At 36.2% G+C, this 17859-nt stretch overlaps 1 protein-coding gene across 4 annotated transcripts in view; it reads left to right on the forward strand.

Moving 5' to 3' along the window:
• Positions 1-17859, forward strand: part of KLHDC1 (kelch domain containing 1) — a 38351-nt gene that overhangs the window by 6852 nt on the left and 13640 nt on the right. For 2 of the 4 annotated variants that reach the window (XR_011488233.1, XM_070469095.1), the window contains exons 2-10: positions 3260-3330; positions 3787-3904; positions 4333-4451; positions 8201-8279; positions 8613-8660; positions 9877-9960; positions 14140-14223; positions 14700-14758; positions 17627-17739. Coding sequence is in view for 3 of the 4 variants with exons in the window: in XM_070469095.1 (XP_070325196.1) it covers positions 3260-3330; positions 3787-3904; positions 4333-4451; positions 8201-8279; positions 8613-8660; positions 9877-9960; positions 14140-14223; positions 14700-14758; positions 17627-17739 (775 nt within the window). In the remaining variant the exon portion in view is untranslated. The remainder of the gene's footprint in view (positions 1-3259; positions 3331-3786; positions 3905-4332; positions 4452-8200; positions 8280-8612; positions 8661-9876; positions 9961-14139; positions 14224-14699; positions 14759-17626; positions 17740-17859) is intronic. The other 2 variants (XM_070469096.1, XM_020910607.2) reach the window with 2 other exon arrangements.

A 17859-nucleotide genomic window follows, 5' to 3' on the forward strand; every position in this document is an offset into this window, starting at 1 on the left:
TATCTTTATTTTCTTTTTTTTAATCTTTATTTTCTATATGGAATCTACACATGATGACAGTTTTGTTTCTTCCATCCTAATCTTTATTCCTAATTTTTTTTTACTATACTGGTGGATATAAAGTACAGTGTAAAACAAAAGCTATTTTTTCCTTGCTCCTAATCTCAGAGGGATTGTTTTAAACTGTTAACCATTAAGTTTGATGATTGCTTAGGGTTTTGTTTGTTTGTTTTTAGGTGTCCTTTTTAAAATTAATGGCCCTTTTCAAATGAACAAGGTGCCTTTCTACCCAATTTTCAATTTGTGAATGTTGAGTTTTCAAGAGTGATTTTTGCATTATACTGAGATACTTATGTTTTTTCTTCTTTACTCTCCAAATGTGATGACTTATAAAAAATAGTAATATTTGTAATATTAAATCAATGTTCCATTGCTTGGATTAAGTACAAGTTAGTATAATACGTTACCTTTTATATACATCAACTGGATCCTATTTACTCATTACTTTTTAAAGCAATTTTACATCTATGTTCAAAAGTGGTTTGGCTAGTATTCCTTCTTTTATATTCTGGAGTAGATTTTTTGGAAGATTTAATTACTTGTTCTGTGAGTGTTTGGAAGAATTCATCTGTAAAGCCATCTGGGTTTGTTACTTTGTGGGGGAGATTATTCATATTTTCCTTTTTTTTTTTTTGAGTCAAGTTTCCTCACTCTCATTCTCTCTCTTCCTCCATGTCTCTTAACTTCTTTTTTATATAGTCTATCTCTCTGGGCTATGTTTCTGGATTAATAAGTTCACTAATTCTCTCTCTTTTATTTTTTTAGGCTAACTTTGACAAAAGCAGTTTTAGTGGAATGAGTCTGAATTGATTAATCTGGGTTGATGCTGTAATGAGCAATGAAGCAATGGAGAGTTCCACTATAACTCAGTATGGAACCTTTGTTATGAAGGGAGCCGAGAAATAAGAGAAGGAGTTGTGGAAGAGTTTTGTTTTAAGATGAGCAATATTAAGGCATGTTTGAGTATCGATAAGGGTCATCTACCACAGAAGCAAAATTTGATGATGAGAAGGGATGATGAAAAGAAGGGATAATTTAGGAGTGTAATCACTGAGAAAATAAGGAACTAGGGCCAAATTGTTCAGTTCTGTGCTCCATTTGGTTTTTTGCAACACCACTTTTAAAGATTAGTTAAACGGACTTCTCTTTTTAACCGTGAGATGAGCATACAGTCAGTTTAATAAGTATTATTCATGTATCCATTCTCTTAAGCCACAAATATTCTATTTGTCTTGTATGTCCAGTCACTGTGGTAGACTCTGGGAGCAACAAAATGAACATGACCTGTGCACTCATGAACCTTGTATCATGGCAGTGGTGGTGCTGTGTGGATATGATGCAGAGGACTTGGAAGGGAAGGTATAGGATTTAGGAGAGCATTTAGCAGGGACCTTAATCTCTTAACTTTATTCTAGAAGATTAAAGAAGCAACAAATGATTCCCAAAGAAAGAGTCATTAGCCAAACAAATTCTGGGAGAGCACTGCAAGAAGAGAGAAGAGCATAGGTGAAGGTCCAGTAGGAAGCTTGCATGGGTTTAGGAACGGAAGGAAAACTGGAACTAATGACTAAAGGCAAGAATTTTGGAGGGATAGCAGGTGCTATACAGCATAGAATTGTAAGCATTTTAGACCCTCCTGAGAGCATCGGGGAAGCACCGAAGGGTCTTAAGCAGAAAAGTGACAGAAGCCACTTTCATACTATTTCTGTTGTAAAGGTGTACTCATGTGGCTACTAGCGCTGGATGCCATTAAACCTTAGAGTCATGCAGTTAACTCCCTTTCTTAACAATTATTTACTTGTCCATCAGTCAGACATGGTTTCCTCAGTCAGACAGAGTGGAAGTTTCCTTGGAAATTTTATTATAATGTTTTTCTGCTCTGAGTGTGTGTGTATGAGAGTAGGGCCTGGGGAGAGATACAGACAGAAACAGAGATGGAGTTAGAGACATAGAACTAGTAGGATACTATTTTAAAATTTTAACTAATAGAGCAATGAGAATATTAACTAATTTTACTTAGCATGTTAATAATCATACAGAAATTCTTAAATTTTTAGACATTTAATTCTTAGATACTCTTAAACATCTTTTGCAACTAGCTATTTTTGAGGTATTTTATAACTTTTTTTTTCATTTATTTTTATTAGTTGGAGACTAATTACTTTACAATATTGTAGTGGTTTTTGCCATACATTGACATGAATCAGCCATGGATTTACATGTATTCCCCATCCCGATCCCCCCTCCCGCCTCCCTCTCCATCCCATCCCTCTGGGTCTTCCCAGCACACCAGGCCTGAGCACTTGTCTCATGCATCCAGCATGGGCTGGTGATCTGTTTCACCCTTGGTAGTATACTTGTTTCAATGCTATTCTCTCAGAACATTCCACCCTCGCCTTCTCCCACAGAGTCCAAAAGTCTGTTCTGTACATCTGTGTCTCTTTTTCTGATTTGCATATAGGGTTATCGTTACCATCTTTTATTTTATAACTTTTAAGTAATCCTGACAGAGTTGTGTAAGGGTTTGTTTTAATCCCTAGGTTTTTAACCTTAACATAAAGAAAATTGTTATTTTATTCTTATTTCTCTTTTTATCATAAATATCAGAATGTACTATATATGTTTTCAGCTTCTTTAGAGATTGTTCATATTCGGAGTTGGCATTTTGACTAGCTTAATTTATCTTGATCCTTAGATTCTATATTTAATCAACATCTAACACTATGCCTTGCACATAGTAGGCACTCAAAAAACATGTCCAGTGAATCAAGGTATATGATATGGTGCTCTTAATTATATTTCATAAGTTTCCTTTCTTAACTCCTCCCTTTTACCTCAAATATATTGCCCTTTTTCAATATTCCTTTTCTTTCTGGCTTCATAGTCTTCAGTATTCTGTTCTAATGTAATTGCTTTGCTGTTTTCTCTTTCTTGAACTTCTTGGAAAGTTTAATGGCCCTCAGTCTTTTTCTGAGACTCATATACTTGCTATTTTGTATTTGCCTACTTTCTCTTAGAAAATATCTCTCTTCCCCTTCTCTTTTGATCTATCTTAATTTCTATTGAAAAAACCGTCTTTGAGGCTGTTTATTGTTTTTGTCTTTTTCACTATTTTCATTGTGGTTTTCCCATCCTGAGCAACTATTTAGTTGTTACTTTGTAAATAATAAACATAATTTTATGTATTCTGTGTTTTTAGTCTATTGAAGACAATGAAGTATATTTGCCTAATGATGAGATTTGGACCTATGATATTGATAGTGGGTTGTGGTAAGTAGTTTTACATTGCTTAATGTCCAATCTTAATATCTGTTACAACTGTTATCATAGACAACAGGAGATCTGAGACCGTACTCAGAACATACTGCAATATTATGTTGTCTCCCTTTCCTTTTCCTTCAGTGCTTTATTCCCTCTGGATGTTTCTCTCCCCAGATCCCTTCCTCCCTTCATTTGTTGTCCTTTACTGTTCCTATCTGAAGACTTTGTTTTGTTCTACTATTTCCCAATTCTGGTGACATGAGAAGATTTTGTAACTTTTTTCCTCAGTAGGTTGCAAAGTCTTTACCATGGATCTTCTTATAGTTTTTAGAGTATTGGCTACCATGATATCTTAATTGGAATTGTCAGTGACAATTTTCATTGAAAAAGTACTGATGGAGTTCAAAAGGAATTTTAATTTGCCTTTCTGGAAAGTTACGGCTTCCCACGTTGTTCTTGCTGCAGGACAATGCACCTCATGGAAGGAGAACTGCCTACCTCCATGTCAGGAAGCTGCGGTGCTTGCATTAATGGAAAGCTGTACGTTTTTGGAGGATATGATGACAAAGGATACAGCAATCGAGTAATTTTTTTCTTTTCAATTCAGGAGTGCAGAAAAATGTAATGTTTAATGTGTCACTTCATCTCACAAGTATTTTGCAAAGAAGACATATGTAGAAAAGCTTGATCTAACTGATAAGGTTTTAAAAGATAGAGTGAAAATGCAGCATACCAGCTCCTCTCTGGTCCCAGATCCTTCTGCTTCAGAATTAACTGCTTACTTGGTTGATATCCATAGGGCAAGAACAAGAAGGGTAAAGATTCATTTCAGTATGTTTCATATATCATTTTTGCTTCTAAAATATAGTCCCATTTTCATCAACTCTACAATTAAAATTTTAACTTTTAAAAATAAAAAGTAATGTTATTAATTTTGGATCACCTGTCCCTGTGACATATATTTAATTTTCCGATGCCCTGTCTGTTAATAGTATTCTCCTCTTTTAAAAGCTTTATTTTGTTAATTTGCGAACAAGAGATGGAACCTACGTTTGGGAAAAAATCACCAACTTTGAAGGGCAACCACCCACACCACGTGATAAACTTTCCTGCTGGGTTTATAAAGACAGGTAATGCAGCAAAACCACCTGATTAACTGCATTCAAGTAAGGATTATAGCTTGTGTTCAAAACAGAGAAAACTTGAAACTGAATTTTTTTCAAGATATAATTACAAACTGTTTTGACACTGATGGTAAAGGCAGTTTTGAATCCTAGATAAGAGCCAGGTCATAAGAATAAATATGGTGGAAGCAACTATTTTTTTTTTTAATTAATTACTTAATTAATTTTCTGGATACTTAATATAGTCACATGGTTTAAAAATCAAAACCATATTAAAAAGTCTAGCTCCCATTGTTGTGCCCATCCATCCTGTTCCTACCCCTCCAGATGCACAAATAGGTATTTTTATCAACATCTTTTGTATTTTTATAGCAGTGGTTCTCAAACTTGTCTGCCATAGGAATAATATAGGGATTTTTTTTTTAATGCTCTGAAGTCCAGGTGATACCCTGCTGCTGCTGCTGCTAAGTCGCTTCAGTCGTGTTCAACTCTGTGCGACCCCGCAGATGGCACCCCACCAGGCTCCCCCATCCCTGGCATTATCCAGGCAAGAGTACGGGAGTGGGGTGCCATTGCCTTCTCCGAGGTGATACCCTAGACTAACTAAGTTACAATCCATGGGAGTATGATTTTTTTTAATCTCCTCAAGTAATTCCAAGATGCAGACACATTTGGGAACAGTTGCACTCTTGTTACTTTAAGCAGATAGAAGCAAATACATATCTCTCTATATATTTATCTGTATCTTTTCTGCCTCTTTACACAAACATCTGTGTTCTCTGTACACTATTCTGCATCCTACTGCTTCTTTTATTTATTTTTTTAGCCGTTACTTTATATAATTTATTTTTTTTATTTTTTAATATTTTTTTCCATTTATTTTTATTAGTTGGAGGCTAATTACTTTACAGTATTGTAGTGGTTTTTGCTGTACATTGACATGAATCAGCCATGGATTTACATGTGTTCCCCATCCCGATACCCCCTCCCGCCTCCCTCCCCATCCCATCCCTCTGGGTCATCCCAGTGCACCAGCCCTGAGCACTTGTCTTATGCATCCAACCTGGACTGGCGATCTGTTTCACACTTGATAATATACATGATTCGATGCTGTTCTCTCAGATCATCCCACCCTCGCCTTCTCCCATTGAGTCCAAAAGTCTGTTCTATACATCTGTGTCTCTTTTTCTGTCTTGCATACAGGGTTATCGTTACCAACTTTCTAAATTCCATATATATGCGTTAGTATACTGTATTGGTGTTTATCTTTCTGGCTTACTTCACTCTGTATAGTGAGCTCCAGTTTCATCCATCTCATTAGAACTGATTCAAATGAATTCTTTTTAACAGCTGAGTAATATTCCATTGTGTATATGTACCACAGCTTTCTTATCCATTTGTCTGCTGATGGGCATCTAGGTTGCTTCCACGTCCTGGCTATTATAAACAGTGCTGTGATGAACACTGGGGTACACGTGTCTCTTTCAGATCTGGTTTCCTCAGTGTGTGTGCCCAGGAGTGGGATTGCTGGGTCATATGGCAGTTCTATTTCCAGTTTTTTAAGGAATCTCCACACTTGTTCTCCACAGCCAAACTAGTGGCTGTACTAGTTTGCATTCCCACCAACAGTGTAAGAGGGTTCCCTTTTCTCCACACCCTCTCCAGCATTTATTGCTTGTAGACTTTTGGATAGCAGCCATTCTGACTGGCGTGTAATGGTACCTCATTGAGGTTTTGATTTGCATTTCTCTGATAATGAGTGATGTTGAGCATCCTACTGCTTCTTTTAGTCTACACTGTACCATGAAGAACTTTCATTTTTCTGTATCTCTAGTTGGAAAGCTTGTTTTTTTGCTTTTGTTCTATTTTTACAGCTGCATAGTATTCTTCCATGAGGATATACTAGAGTTTATTTAACTTTTTCCCGATAAATGAAGCAACACTTAGATTATTTCAATTCCTATGCCATTACAAACTATGCTTTAATGAATATCTTTGTGTTTATATACATATAATTGCAGATCTATTTGTTGGATAAAATTCCACAATTTGATTTCTAGATCAAAGGATAATACATTTATAATTGTGGTAAATGTTTATTTTGCTAGGGCTGATGTAATAGAGTTCTATAAACTGAATGATTTAAACAACAGAAATGTACTTCCATGGTTGTCAGTGGTTAAGACTCTGCCCTTCCACTGCAAGGGGCACAGGTGTGCATCCTGGTCAGGGAAGTAGGATCCTGCATGCCATGGGGTGTGTCAAAAAATGTATTGTCTCATAATTTTGGAGGCTAGAAGTCTGAGATCAAATTGTCAGCAAGGTTGGTTCTTTCTCTGGGTTTTCAGGAAGAATCTACTTCATGTCTCTCCCCAGCTTCTGGTGACTTGTTGGTAATCTGGTGTGTAGAAGCATCACTCAGATCTCTGCCTTCATAGTCACGTAGCATTCTCTCTGTACTTGCTTGTCTTCCTCTAAATTTCCCCCTTTTGTAAGAATACCAGTTATATTGAATTAGTGCCTACCCTAATCACTTCATCTTAACTTGATTGCCTCTATAATAAGGGTCCCCATGTCTCTGCCAGAATTATCTCATTCTTCCTGAACTTTGTCCACCTTTTACAAACTGGTCTGTTACTATTTCTGTTAGAATTATTTTAAGGGCCAGGTCTGCTAATTCCAATATCTAAAGTCAGCTTATATTGACTCTTCCCTCTCTTGATCGTGGGTCACTTTTTCTTTTTGCCTTTTCATATACCTTCTAATTTTACATCATATGGCAGACATTCTGTTTGAAAGAACAGTAAAGGTTGTAGTAAACAACCATCTCTCCAGAAAAGGACATGCCCTTTCTTTCTTTTTCAGGCTGCTGGAGTGGACTTTAAGTCAGTCTAACCTGAAGTTGGCCTGTGCTTAGGCTTTGTTGCAGCTTTGGTTTCATTCAGTTTTAGCACTGGCTTCAAATGTTCTGATGCAGGATCAAGACTTTTCTTTGCTAGGGCCCCACATTTTGAGCACTAGAAATTGTGAAGAGATTTTGAGCTGGACTTCACAGCCATGTACCTACTTCTCAGAAGTGTGAGAGATCCCTTCTTGTTTCATAGCCTAATTGGTAGGTATTTAGGTTGCTAGGGAGTTCTCTTTGCTCCCCAATCCCACTTTATACTTTTTGTTCCTTGAGTGACCTCTTTAAGCATTGCATGTCCTCCCTGGCCTTTTGCGGGCAGCACTCCAAGGTGTTTGCTTCAGATTTCCTGTCCTAATCCCAAACTTTAGAGCTGATAGTTCAGATTGCCTCAAGAAGAGTTGCTGTGCTCTCTCTGCTGCTTCATACTCTTGGTGACTGACCCGAAGTCCTCTCTGAAGATTATGTGAATACTTTTTGAATAGATTCAAACTCCCTAGGTGACTGGGTCTCTTAAGATTCTAATTTGCTGCGCTAGCCTACACGTGACTATTGATATTTTGGCTGGCTTCTTTTACAAACCCTGTGTGTGCCAAGTTCTTCCTCCTCCTGCTGTTGCATCAAGGATGAAGCAACAATGGGTTTCTCTCTCCTATTGCAGGCTCATCACTTTCTGGAATTAGTTCACTTAGGTCTCTTTGTTCCCATAGTGATTTGATTTTTTTTTTTTAACTATGGTTTTGTAGTTTATGTGGCTTGTTTAGGTTGTGAGAGAAATGATGTCTTTCAGCTTTCTGTGAACAAGCTGAAAGCAGAACTCCCAAAGTGTGTCCTTTGTTTTGTTTTTCAGATTAATATATTTTGGCGGCTATGGGTGTAGGAGACATAACGAACTCCAAGATTGCTTTGATGTTCATGATGCATCTTGGGTAAGAGAGTAATCCCTGTTTACCCTTTCCTCTAATTTAGTGTCGCCTTAAAGTTTTTAGAAATAATGAGCCCAGTCCTTCCTATCTTAATTTACTATAATTGATACTATGAAAAAAAGTGTCTTTTCTCTCTTTTGAATTTGGGTTCAGTTGCAAGAGATTCTCTCACCTAATGGTATCAGCCTTCATTGCTACTGGCAGAGTAATTTCTTTTCTGATGTCATAAATCACTTAAAGATGCTTCTATTAGACGAGTAGTGGCTTTAGCACAACTTGAAAACCTTTGTTCATAGGTAACCACAGTGGCCGTTGCTGACATACCCCTCCTTTTAGGTACGTCCGCCAGAACTATTCATAGCTCAGACTGGCTTCTGTATGACAGTGAGTAAGTTGGTAGTGATACTGCTTTTTTCTACTTATTCTTATGGGCTAGAGAATAAAGTATTATATTAATGAAAGAAGTCATGACTTACAAAAATGAAATCTTTTAAAAGATAACTTTAAAAACCATTGATCTCACCACCAAGATACACAGTAACCTCACTTTTACCTTCTACTAGCATGTTTTATTATTGTACATTATTAATGTAAAGATATATGTACATTTCCTGTATATCTCTTTGTATGTGGGTATTTAAAATTTTGCCATAGGCTTCACTTAGACTGTGTGTGAAATTAATATATGTTAATAAAATTGAATGGCTTTTAAGTGATAAAAGTGGTTTACATGGTTTTTGAGTTTTTAAAATGAAGTATCTTTTAAGTTTTGCGACTTACAGTATCACTGATAATTTTTAGTAATATAACTTCCCACTAATTATGTCTAATTATTTTTACTCATCAGTGAAAGCTCTCATTTTTTTTCTCAACTAGTATAGTTAGGCTAATGATCATGTCCTGAAGTTTATGGTGTACAGGTAGATTTTTTCACTTAGATTCTGAACTAGGTAAATTATTTAGTTTATTTGACTTGTCTGACAAGTCCTGATGAAAATGAATGATATAGTCCTGATGTATAACACAAAACTGCTGCAGAGGAAAGCTAGAGTGGTGGTAGAGGTTCTCAACAATGCGGAAGACACTACATACAGTCTAACTGCTAACTCTTTGCCTTGCCAGGTCTTCCTAGAAGACAGAGGAGAGTAAGCATACATTTAATGTATAAGAATAAGCTGCTTAGTTAAGTGATTAGAATTCTTTTACAAAAAGAACCACTGTTCCCTAAAGTTTCTAACAGCTAAGATGAGAAATTTGGCACATGTACTTTAGGAAAACAGATTTTCAAATCTAAATATCATTCTATCCTCTGCAATTTTCAAAGAGAGAATCCTTTGAGAGGATTGGAGGATTGTTAACAAGTACAGTGATGAGTCATGCAAGCAATGCTATGAGAACAGTTGCTAGGTGATGCTGCTGTAGCCTAGGCATCACACTTTGTGAGCCACTGGTGTATGCGTTAAGTTTATAATTGTGGTCACACTTGACTCTATTTCTGTAAAAATGTCTATTATTTCACCAGTAAATATGCAGTGAAACTATCATACAAATGTAAAAGTCGTTAAAACTTTTAAAATATTTTAAAAAATTTATGTTTTAGGAAGAGCAGATATTCTGGGGATGGCATAATGATGTTCACATATTTGACACAAAGACACAGAGTTGGCTTCAACCCGAAATTAAAGTAAGTATTGTGAAAAGTTACCTTTATGTTTTTATATTCATTAATACTTTTAAAGTGAATTTCTTTTACTAAGTTATTGGCTGTTAGTAATTGAGTTTGTAATCATGTACAAAGGGGTTCTCTTGAGTGCAGTCACTATTATTGTTTTTTTATCACATATTTTTCTCCAGGTTAAGGTTTTCTAGAAAAATCTAGAGAGGTGCCATCATCATTCTTTACCCACAAGTGTAATGCCCTGATTTAATGAAGGTTCTTTTTAAAAGTTCTTTCGTAACAAAGTTCATGATTTTGAAAAGCCCATGTTTCATAAACTGATGAAATCTTAGTACTCTTTCATGTGCTAGTGAGCAAACACAAATTCACATTAGTTTAAACCGTAAAGAATTCTTGCATAGCTGGGAGGTATATTTTGAAGTGGCTCACACAGTGGAAAGGCTACAGGGTCTTAGGAACTGGAGCAAGTTACCCAACCTCGTCACAGTATTTCCATCTGTCTATTGGCTTCTCCATGCTTCTCTGCATGCTAGCTTATTCTGTCGGCTGCAGACTGGCCAGCTCATTTAGGAGGGAATATGGCCCTGCCTATACCAGCAGTTCTTTCTGTTGGTGCTGTATTTTCTCAATGTCTGTGTCTTCACCCTGGCTCTACTTAGCTGTGTTCCTCCTCTATATCAATCCCCGTTGCCAAGGGTATGATTGGCCAGGCCTGAGTCTGAGACCTGTCCCTAGGGGAGCAAGGCATTGTGATTGGTCAGATCTTTGGAATTATGCAGAATAAAATACTGAACAAAATTTTTGTTCTAATTTTTGAACAAAACCAAAAATTTGGCTCAAATTCTATTCTCTGTGATTTTAAGAGAGGAAAGAGGATTTGAGAGGATTGGAGGATTGTCAACAAGTACAGTTATGAGTCATTCAAGCAATGCTATGAGAACAGTTGCTAGGTGATGCTGCTATAGCCTAGGGAAAAACCTAATTTTTGTCCACTAACACTCTCTGTTGGCTCAGCGGTAAAGAATCCACTGACAAAGCAGGAGTTTGACAAGTTTGATCTCTGGTTTGGGAAGATCCCCTGGAGAAGGAAATGGCAACCCACTCCAGTATTCTTGCCTGGGAAATCCCATGGACAAAGGAGCCTGGTGGGCTACAGTCATGGAGTCGCAAAAGAATTGGACACAACTTAATGAATAAACCACAACACACATGTATGCCTAAAATTCCTTGCAGTTCAGCTTCTGTAAATGGAAGTGAGGGAGTTCTATGCAAAATAAAAAGTGTTACAAGGCTTGACCCATCTCAGCATCCTCTTTTTCCTAGCAGTGGCTTTCACATTTCCAGTGTTCTTCTGTTCTGTTCTAATTTTGGAACTAATCAACTATCAGTCAGTCATATTTGTTGATGGAAGTCTCCTGCAGTCAGTATTTGAATGTTAAGATTTATGTATTAATGAAATAAAAGCATCTTGTCTCTCTCAAAATAATTTCATATCAGTAAGCAGGTAGAGAGAAATTTTATTGACACTGGATCTACTAAAACTCATCCTAGATCTCTTTCAGGCTTCTTAACCCTTTGCTTCCTTAGAGAATAAGCAAGAATCTGGAGCTACTGCACACATAGTTTTAGAATGTGCTCCTTGGGATCAGTGAGCTGAGGTAGTTTCTAAGGATTTCTTTGGGACTTCAGGTCTTTCCGTGACTGTCTCTCCTTATCGTAGTTTGTATCCCTACCATCCTTCTGTGCCAGGGACAGGGACACTTTTAGTTAATGCTTAAAAATATTTTCACTGTGATCTCTCTGATCATTTCTTCAGATACGTTCTTCGGTTCAGTTCAGTTCAGTCGCTCAGTTATGTCGATCCCATGGACTGCACCACGCCAGACTTCCTTGTCCGTCACCAACTCCCGGAGCTTGCTGAACTCATGTCCATTAAGTTGGTGATGCCATCCAATCATCTCATCCTCTGTCATCCCCTTCTCCTCCTGCCTTCAATCTTTCCCAGCATCAGAGTCTTTTCCAGTGAGTCTGTTCTTTGCATCAGGTGGCCAAAGTATTGGAGTTTCAGCTTCAGCATCAGTCCTTCCAATGAATATTTAGGACTGATTTCCTTTAGGATTGACTGGTTGGATCTCCTTGCAGTCCAAGAGACACTCAAGAGTCTTCTCCAACAAATGTACTCCAACAAAGAACTCTTACATTGTTTATATTCTATCTGAAAGTTTTTCTGATGTGGTTGCAGCTAGAATCTGTTTTCTTTATTTTCTAGAGACTTCCTTAAATTAATTCATTGTTCCTAAATATCTGCATCAAAGTGCAAGGTAACTTGATACAGTGTAACAGTTACTTGTTTTGAAGTTGAAGAAACTGGATTTGCATTCTAATTGTGTCATGAAAGAGCTGTGTATTTTTAGATAAGCCATAGAGTGTGACATAGGCTTCCCAGGTGACCCTAGTGGTAAAGAACCCACCTGCCAATGGAGGAGATGCATTGATTTTTAATACTTAAAGAATCTGCCTGCAATGCCAGAGACCCAGGTTCGATCCCCTGGTCAAGAAGATCCCCTGGAGGATGGCATGGCAACCCACTCCAGTATTCTTGCCTGGAGAATTCCATGGACAGAGGAGCCTGGTGGGCTACAGCCCACAGGATCACAAGAAATGACTGAAGCGACTTAGCACACACACATAGCGTGTCATCCATGAAGTAGAAGGTTGAAAGAGTTTTCCTACACAGGATTCTTAACCCTATCAGAACAGAATTGTGTTATTTTGAGTATTTCTAACAACTTAATAAGCACTATGCATCGTTTACACAGTCACATAAGCTAATGCAAATGCCATTACTTTGGTTTTGTTTGGACTGATATGAACCCAGTTTACTCAGAAGCTTTGGTTGGCTATTAAATGTATTTCATAAATTAAAAAGGAGAAGGTCAACATTTATTTCGTAATGAACATATATGTAGTAGAAGTTTTCTAAAATTTCACATCAGATACTGGAGACTAAAACTTGTCTTGCTTGAAGAGTTGGGAATCGCAACACAAATGGTTCCTTCTCATTTATTTCAAAGTCTTATGTAGGTAATGGGGCTTCCCTGGTGGCTCAGATGGTAAAGAGTCTGCCTGCAATGCAGGAGACCCAGGTTCCATCTCTGGGTCGGGAAGATCCCCTGGAGAAGGACATGGCAACCTACTCCAGTATTCTTGCCTTGGAGAATTCCATGGACTTTGGAGCCTGGTGAGCTATAGTCAATGTGGTCACAGAATCAGACGTAACTGAGCAACTAACACACACACGTATAGGTAATATCAGAATTATTTCTTACCGTGTTGACCTTATAGTTACTCAAGTAAACCTGAAAAGTGTAGAAAGTTATGATCTTTGATGCAGAGATTAAATTTTGTATGCCCACATTTGGTAGCCAACAAGCTGAAAATACTGGGTTCCTTCAGAATTTGGAATGAAAAATACAAACAGAAAAGTCCTCATGAACACGTGAAAATTATGCAGAAAATTATTTATATTTTATTCATTCATCTGCTCATTATACTTTTTCCCCACCAATCTGAAACTTCTCTGAAGAAAAGGTGTGCTATATTTATTCAAAGTAAAGGATAAAGGTGTATTTTCAGTTAATGTCAAGAGTTTTAGTAAGAGATAAAACACTGGCTTAAGCCAAGAGTAAAGTTCTTATTGTGGAATTTGAAGCACCAAGAGTCTTCAGGGACAGATTTAATTTTTTTATTAGAGTCTCTGAGATTACCATTCTGTGTACTGCTCATTCATATTATTAACTCTGTGTATGTGTGTGAGAGAGAGAGAAAGAAAAGAGAGGAAAAAAGGGGTGGGGTGTATCAGAGAGACAAAGAGAATGTCTTTAAATTTAATTTTTAAATCTTTACGTTTTGAGCTAAAATTAATGTGAAATCTCATGCTGCCAAATAGTGTCAGGTATTTAAGAAAAACATTAAAAAAAATAAAGATCTGAGTGAATTAATTCCTTAAGAGTAGTATTTGTCTGTAACTGCTTACTACCTTGAACAGACTTTTGCATTAGGGTTTTTAATTAAGCTACATACATAATTGTAATTTAGCAGCAAGTATTTTGCATACTGAGCATAGGAATGTAATTTACAGCTGTCCTAAGCCTTTGTGCTCTGTTTTCTGATCTCTGCTTGCAGGGTGGCATTCCACCACAGCCACGAGCCGCGCATACATGTGCAGTTCTTGGAAATAAGGGCTATGTCTTTGGCGGACGTGTTTTGGTTAGTGTTTTTTATGGAAATGGTCTTTTTTTGTTTGATATTTACTATAAAAATTTATCCTTTGTTTTTGTGGAATAGCTGAACATTCAGATAGTCTGGAAATTAAAATACCATTCAATAATAACTTTAAAAAATCTCCTATTACCTGAACAGACCATATCTGAGTAATCACAAATGATTATAATCATATTTTAATGGGGAGAATCCTTCACTTCAGTGATTTATCAGAAAAAACTTTACTTCTTATTATCTAAATCTTGTTTATACTCATTTTTCCTTTCTCCCTTGACACATTAATTTGGTAGCTCTATGCTAATTTCATTAATGCTTAGCATTGTTTCCCAATATGGTAAACTTCTGATATTAAGTAAAATAGAGTTGATCTATTTTTAAAATGACTTTATTTTAAAGCCAAAATTTAAGTCCATGAAATATGTAAAACACTGACTGGCCAATTTCATACATTTTTATTTTAGCAAACTAGGATGAATGATTTGCACTATCTAAACTTAGATACCTGGACCTGGTCTGGAAGGTGAGTTCGAAATTCTAAGTATTGTTTTAACCTATAGCTATTTCTGTGTTTGTGTATGTCTGCACATGCATGCTGTAATCCAAATTTGGGTCTGTAAAACTGAACAGATGTTTTCTTCCCCTTCAGATTGTTTGCCTAAGCAAGGAATATATAGATATAAATATAGAGTTTGTTCTTTAATCAGGCTACCTAAAACATGAGAACACTAACAGTTCAAAATTGATTATGTGAAAGTACTGGGTTTTTTTGAAATTACTGGTTTTATATTACAGATTCTTAAGGGTCTTTAAGAAATAATGCAGTTTTAATGGAGTCAGATAACAAACAGATAATCAAGTGAGTCAAAATCAGATTTTATTGCTCCTAATATATATTTAGAAATAGAATAATATATTTAGCTATCAATTCAGCTGTTCACATAATGAGATAGAATCAGAGCCATACATTATGCCAAAGTACAAATACTATTAAAAAATGAAACCACAGAAGTACTAGAAGGAAATATCACAATTTATCTTTAAAATCTGGGTGTGGAAAAAACTTTTCTAAAGATGATATAAACCCAAAATTCATAAATGAAAAGACTGATAAGACCACTTAAGAATTAAATATTTCTGTGTAGAAATTAAATATTTCTGTGTAGAAATATATACCATAAAAAGTTAAGAGGCAAGTTGGAAAATGCAGGCAAAAAGCAAACTAGAAGTAATATTTACAGTAATTCTAACAGAAAGGGCTATGATTCACAAGAACTCAGAAAATCAGTAAGAAAAAGACAATATAGTAAAAGTGAACAAGGAACATGAATGAGCAACTCATAGAAGAAATATGGATATTTATAAATTATTATTTTTAATGTTTAATTTCATAAATTGTTAAAGAAATTGAAATAAAAATAATAATTTTCACTTACCAGGAAGAATAATTACAAATGACCAGTGTATCGTAGGTTGTAACAACACAATTAGTGGGTGTTTAAATTGGTACAGTTTTCTGGAAGGTGGTCTGGCAATGTGTTTAAAATATGGAATTTCTACTTTGATCCAAAATTCCTCCCAAGACAAAAATTGGACAAGTGTTTATATGTGTGCACATATGTGTATATGTGTGTGCATACACAACAAAGATGTTTATGGCAACATTATTTATTTATTTTTTGGCAACATTATTTATAAAAGCAAAAACATGACATCAACCCTCATGTCCATAGGTGGGGACTGTTAAATCATGATACATTTGCCCAGTGAACTGCCATGCTTCCATTACCAAAAGAAACTATGCTTCATGGAAATATTCTGCAACATATTAATTGAATGAAAAAAATTTACAGAACAGAATATGTGATCCTATTTGTATATTTTAAATAAATATGTTTGAATGTGCATAAAAGTCAGGAAAGATATATACCAAATTATGATTTCTTATTGCTGGAGAACAGGATTACAGAACTCTCCTTTTAAATAATTTTGTGGTTGAACATTTTGTAATCCAAATATTTTTTAATAGTTACAAAAACAGTAAAAATATTCCCATTTTGGAAAAAACAAATTACATCTTCTACACAGGCCCATGTTATTCTCACCTCCTAAATTAGTTAAACTTTTTCACTTATGGTCTTTTTGTGTGTATTTTTTTTTTTGGCCTCAATGCATGGCATATGAGATCTTAGTTCCCTGACCAAGATTTGAACCTGTGTCCCATGCACCAGGAAGTCCTTGTGGTTATGTTTTTATTTTAAGAATATGACAATATTTGTTTGAAATCTTTAGAGGTTTATCCTGGATCTGGAATAGCTTGCATGCTTTTATTTTGCAGTTAGAGTAGCTAGTGATTTCAAGAAATTCCATAATAAAAAGACCAAAGTAAAAAACAACAACAAAATCCCACAGTCAGCTGAAAATACAAAATTAAACGTGAAACAACAGTCAAAAATGATAGACATGAAAATAATTACATTGAAAACCTGAAGAAGTTTTTACTGATTTACCAACAGGGAAGCCGAATCTGGCCTCTGTACACTGACACCGAATTAAATCTCAAAGATAGAGTTTTGGGTGAAGTAAAAAAGAATAGCTCTATCGCTGTTTCAGGCAAAGGGGGCTACAGTGGGCTAATGCCCTCAAAACTGTGTGTCCCCATCCGAGGGAGCTTGTGAGGAGTCTTACAGTCCAGGAACAGGACTGCTGATAAGGATCAGGGTTTGTGCAGGGTCCACATTCCTTCAGTCCAGAGATCGTCTGACGTCAGATGATGACGGGCAAACTGTGACCTTCCCTGCCGTGATGAATGTTTCATCGACTAGTTAACATCTTCCATTTGGTGAGGGTTTCAGTGCTACTGAAGAGTTCAAAGATATTATATATATCCCTTGAGGTGGAACCAGGACCCCGCCCCAAGAATGCACTTTTTTTTTTTTTTTTTTAAGAATGCACTTTTGTTTCTTCACTGCTCCTCCCTTGTTTCTACACCCCCTCCTTTCCCTGATCAGCAACTGCTTGAACCTGCCCTTTGGAACTCAGAGAAGGGGCCACAGAAAGGCTCTTGTGCCTAGGAGCTCCATAGGATCCAGCATTTCCGTAGGAATGATGCTCAGTATGCATTGTGAATAACTCGGAATTGACTTTTTAAATTTTCAGTCTGTGTTCCGTGGCCAAGAGGGATAGACGTTACAAGGAAAGAAATTGCATACATTTGTCTAAGAATTTAAGAATGTTTTAAAAATATTATTGTAGGTATATTGTAGGTAGTTTTTTAAACTGGGAAGGGCAGTTTTTTCTTTCGAGATCTGAGATGATCAAAACCTTTTATTTTGACTAACACAGTCAAAATTTTTTTGACTAGACTTTTCTATTTTTTCCCTCACCACAGGATTCCTATTAATGGAGAAAGCCCTAAACATCGGTCATGGCATACTTTAACACCAATAGCTGATGATACTCTTTTCCTGTTTGGTGGACTAAGTGCAGACAATATTCCATTAAGTAAGCTGAAGTTTAGCCTACAATTAATATCTTATTATTTTTACCTAATTGTATTTGATACTATGGTATCTTTCTTTTTCTGATTTTATAGTTTACCTTTATCTCCAACTATGCGGTCAC

The sequence above is a fragment of the Odocoileus virginianus genome, chromosome 6 (genome assembly GCF_023699985.2).
Source record: "Odocoileus virginianus isolate 20LAN1187 ecotype Illinois chromosome 6, Ovbor_1.2, whole genome shotgun sequence".
In the NCBI taxonomy this organism is placed as follows: domain Eukaryota; kingdom Metazoa; phylum Chordata; class Mammalia; order Artiodactyla; family Cervidae; genus Odocoileus; species Odocoileus virginianus.